Raw genomic sequence first — 4874 nt, 5'->3', positions numbered from 1 at the left:
GCGACGTGACGCTGCGGCTGTGATTGGTTCGGCTCTGTGCTACTTAATTTGGATTGGCTGACCTCTATTCAGCCAATCTTGACATCTGCTCACTCAGCTGTATTATGCAGCGTTGACCTGCCTAACACTAAGACTATGGCCTCAGCACAGTCAAAATGAACATACTGTTATGTCTTAATTTCCTTTTATTCATGTTGCCACTCCTCCCTCCTCTGACTTACTTTAAGGATATACACTCTGTGGTGTCTAAATTTATTTTGAATGGGAAAAGGCCTAGGATACGTTTGTCAACATTGCAGCAGGCCAAATTACTTGGTGGTTTGGCAGTACTTCGAGTTTTACTACTGGTCATTCAAAATCAGGGTGCTTAGGGGGTTGTTCATGAGGCTTCTACTGCATGGAAAATGATTGAATCCGCTAAGGCAGTACCACAATATACACACCAAAAAGCTCAGCAACGACAACAAATTTGGGCCTATTATTGCAAACTCTATAAAGGCTGTAGTTTCTTTGTGGCAGAATAGACTGACAAAACCAAAGTGTTCCATTATTTAGAGCCCACACTTTTTTACTACCTTTTCCAAGTGTTTTGCTCTCTATAATAAATTCCTATAAGCAATAGAATTTTCTTAAAATACATTTACTTATGAGAATCGCATGGTTTGTTGTGTTTAGTGCACCTAACGCTGAATTTTTTTTTTCAAAGTGCAAAGTGTGGTTCGGAAGATAAAAAAAGAATGTGCACCCATGTAGGTAAGGTCTAACAGCTAACACTCTCTTAAAGTGGTCAACATAGTAGCAAGTCCATGTGGACGGTTTAATGAGATCCATAGAGACTGAAGTTTCATTATATATTTGATGTAACTTGAGTTGTTCACTTTTAAAAAATGAACACACACCAAGTTTAGGTAGCTATCAATAAGACAATCTACATAAAACAAATATTTTATATACACTGTTTGTTACTCGTTCTACCTGTTTTACATTTTAGTTCAGTTTCTGATCTTCACAAATGCTGAAATGAATCTAACATATATAACCTTCGGTGGTCACGTGGAAGTGGAGAAATACCGTTATCTTTATTTTGTGATCATGTTTATGGTGTATATTCTAATAATTTGCAGCAATTCCACTATTGTGTGGCTTATCGTAGTTCAAAAAAGCCTTCATGAGCCTATGTATATTTTCATTGCTGCTTTGTTAGTGAATTCTGTTGTTTTGAGCACTGTCATCTACCCAAAGCTTTTGATTGACTTCTTATCTGAAAAACAGATTATTTTGTATCAAGCCTGTCTCTTTCAAGTATTCCTGTTTTATGCCTTAAGTTGCTCAGAATTCTTACTGCTGTCAGCTATGGCTTATGACCGATATGTGTCTATATGTAAACCTTTGCAATATCCTTCTATAATGAGAAGAACAAGAGTCAATATTTTCCTGCTTTTGTGCTGGTTTTTACCTGCTATTCAGGTTGCAGTGCCAATAGCAGGAAATGCAAATACACCACTCTGTAACTTTACTCTGAAAGGTATTTTTTGTAACAATTCGGTCAACCATCTTTATTGTGTCAATTCAAGAGAATTATCTATATATGGTATGGTTGTTCTATTTAATGTTGCACTTTCTCCTATGTTTTTTATACTTTTTACATACATAAAGATAATTATAGTTGCCTATCAGAGTTGTGGAAATGTCAGAAAAAAAGCTGCACAAACCTGTTTGCCTCATGTGCTAGTTCTAATGAACTATTCTTGTTTGCTTACGTATGATATGGTTATAGTTAGACTGGAATCAGAGTTTCCTAAAACTGCACGTTTTATAATGACATTACAGTTTGTAACATATAACCCTCTTTGTAATCCAATAATATATGGACTAAAGATGAAAGAAATTTCTAAACACCTCAAAATACTGTTCAGTTAATTGCAAGCAAACCAATTTATTAATTTATAGTCTTTTTTATTACTCATTTTTTATGAATTTTATGAAAACTGGCTTAATGTTTTCCTCCTACAACTGAGAATTGATCAATATTTAAAAACCAAAATGAAACGTAAACAAATATTAAAATGAATGTTTGATATCACTCTCCTCATTAATAATACATTTGTTAATAGTTTCATCTAATGTGATTGCCCCTATTGATTTTCACAATGAAATTAAACGTGAATATCCTTCTTAATGGATACTAACACAACATCAAGAGAAATGAAAAAGGGATGAAGTAGAGTAACATAAGGTCGAGTACTTAAAAAATGAGACAGTTATCATGCCAGTCACTTTTTATCTTGTGGCTCTGTGTAAATGAAATTCCATTACAATCTTGTGTTACATACAGTTCAGACACCTCAAAATACGTTTTATTTTACAGTTGAAAACTATATATCTGGATTTTCTTTCCAGTTTGTTTTCTTTTGGAGTGCAAGAAAATGTAGTTTAGCCAGTAGTTCACTTTCATTTTCTGGAAAGGATCCTTTATTTGGTCAGTTTTACTATTTTTGTTCTGGAAGGCATGGGTGTAACCTGAAGTCTCTGTTGAGATGATTTCAATCTATAGAGGCCTTCAGGACCAGCCAGGCTTCCACGCAGAGTATTAACCAATTGAAGAAATAGTACAGGCCCTTCACTGACACAGAATGCAGTATCAAAACACAAAACAAAAACAAACAAAAACCTCAGGCATGAACAACCATACCTGTTGATTATAATAGACTGATATACAATACAGCTGGACTTGAACCCTCAAGTGACGTTTTTGGTATTTTGGCCTTAATAACTAATAGGACAGTTTTTGCAAGGCGTAGGGAATCTCTTGTCTCATCCAGTTTTTTAAATGTTGTTCATCTACAACCTACAGTTTCTTTGCTTCCTCCATTCACCTTGCTAAGTTTAGTCTTTTTAATGTTAGAGCCCTTGATAGTTTTATATTTTTAACAGAAATGTGAATAAACTCTGGAGAGGACTGCCTAGTTGGTGAACTATGCCCTCCCTTTATGATTGTTTTAATTGTCCCAGAGAAAGTGGCCAGGGTGAAGTTTTGGCTGTGGCATTTATCAAATGTTCACTTTTTAAGATTGATGAAGTATGTATCTATGAGGTTCTGGTTTTTGAACTAAAATGTGAAAAAGCTACTGTGTGTACAGTTGTGTAACAATCTATGTCAAAATCTGTTATCCATGGGATAATAAAGGTTTATTCTATTCTATTCTATTCTATTCTATTCTATTCTATTCTATTCTACTATATTAGATATTTTTTATCAGGAAGGCCCAGATGGGTTGCCCACAGCCAAAGGGTGAGTCCCAGGGGATGTGGAGGGTGAAAGAAACAGTGTTTCACATAGTAATTTTAGGACTTGGGGTAGTGAAGGACATCCCAGATCTCTGTCCAGAAAAGTGCAGTCCAAATAACAGCAAGGATGCTGCACAGGACCCTTAAGCTCCTCAAGCTTTTATTAGTAAATATATTCGACACCAGAAAACTTTTCTGGTCTTTTAAGGACACAAAGGTTCAACCATCTCTCCAAGAGCTTAAAATATCTTAACATTAACATAATTTCTTTGCCATAAGGAACTCTTGGGTTGCTTTTGTACTTTGCTGTAGGTGATGTGTGAAGTTTTAAGGTAACACTAATTACTTCTAGAACAAATTGATTTAATACCAAAATAAAGCCAATTTCAGGAAAAAACAATGGTGAAAACACACTGTATTGCAAGCTTGTTGTTAGCTAGCAATTCTACACCCATGTGCTACTCTTATTATGTTTGACTAATTTGTCACTCTACAGTCTGATAACATGGCAAAAGAATACTTACATATACAAGGGGAAGGTTTCATTTAACAGCAGGACCCAAATCTGCATTATTATCAACAGCTATGTTTCTTTTCCTATCAGTGCCCACTTGAAGAGCTGCTTTCTTAATTAATTTTCTTTTTGTCTTTACTTTTTTCTATTGCAGATGATTTTGAAAAGTCTGTCAACATGTAGCTATAAATGTGACTGTTAGTGTAGAAGTCCTCACCAATTTGTAACAGAAGAGTTCATCACATGAACAAAATGTTGATTCTCACACAAAGTGAGAGATTGTTAAATAAATAGATAAAAGTAAAAATTGTTAAGTACAAAGAGAGATAAATCAATATTTATATAGGAGATATATCAATATAAAGAATATCTGATGAAATAAACAATAAATCTGTTTCAGGGATCAAAATCAAACATCTCAGTATACTTTTTTGTACATCAATTTTCTTAGCAGAACAATCTCTTTAGGTGTTTAGAAATGTATTTCATTTTTAGTCCATATATGATTGGATTAAACAGTGGATGATATAAAACCACTTGCAAAGTCATTATTAAACGTACAGTCTGTGAAATATCAGATTCCAGTCGAAGTATAATAACTTCACATGTACAGAAGAATGAATAGTTGAATAAAACCAGCAGGTGAGGTAAGCAGGTCTGTGTAGCTTTTTTCCTGACTTCTCTACAGCTATGATAAGATATTATAAGTATCTTTGTGTAAGTGAAAACTATGTAGAGCATGGGAAAAAATACAATATTGAGCAAAACATTCACACCATAAATAGCCAAAACTCTTGAACTCACACAATGAAGTTTGTAAATTGACTTATTACGAAATATCCCTTGCAGAGTAAAGTTACACACTTTTCTAGTAGCACTTAGTGATGTTGTTGTCACGGTTCTGGGTCCGTTGGACCCAGTATTTCGAGTTTATTATGTTTTGGTTCACTTTTGCATCATGGATTATTCTTTGTTTCTCTGGTACTTTGTGTTTCAGTTATCTTGGTGTTTTGGATTGTTTCTCATTCTCTTGTTGTGATGTTTATTATTATTATTATTATTATTATTATTA

General features: G+C 34.2%; 1 protein-coding gene across 1 annotated transcript; it reads left to right on the top strand.

The window, feature by feature from the left end:
* The first annotated feature begins 1020 nt into the window (after window positions 1–1020).
* LOC102313173 (olfactory receptor 6N2-like) lies at window positions 1021–1920 on the top strand. The gene has a single exon (XM_005953385.2). The coding sequence runs from the start codon at window positions 1021–1023 to the stop codon at window positions 1918–1920; it is 900 nt and encodes a 299-aa protein (XP_005953447.2).
* Window positions 1921–4874: the final 2954 nt, after the last annotated feature.

The sequence above is a fragment of the Haplochromis burtoni genome, unplaced genomic scaffold, assembly GCF_018398535.1.
Source record: "Haplochromis burtoni strain Fernald_Lab_line unplaced genomic scaffold, NCSU_Asbu1 Contig_4033, whole genome shotgun sequence".
Classification (NCBI taxonomy): Eukaryota; Metazoa; Chordata; class Actinopteri; order Cichliformes; family Cichlidae; genus Haplochromis; species Haplochromis burtoni.
This window is presented reverse-complemented; position numbering and strand designations above follow the sequence as displayed.

Bases quoted from the DNA above. Each gene is read 5' to 3' on its own strand.
- LOC102313173 (XM_005953385.2), top strand. From the start codon at position 1,021: ATGAATCTAACATATATAACCTTCGGTGGTCACGTGGAAGTGGAGAAA.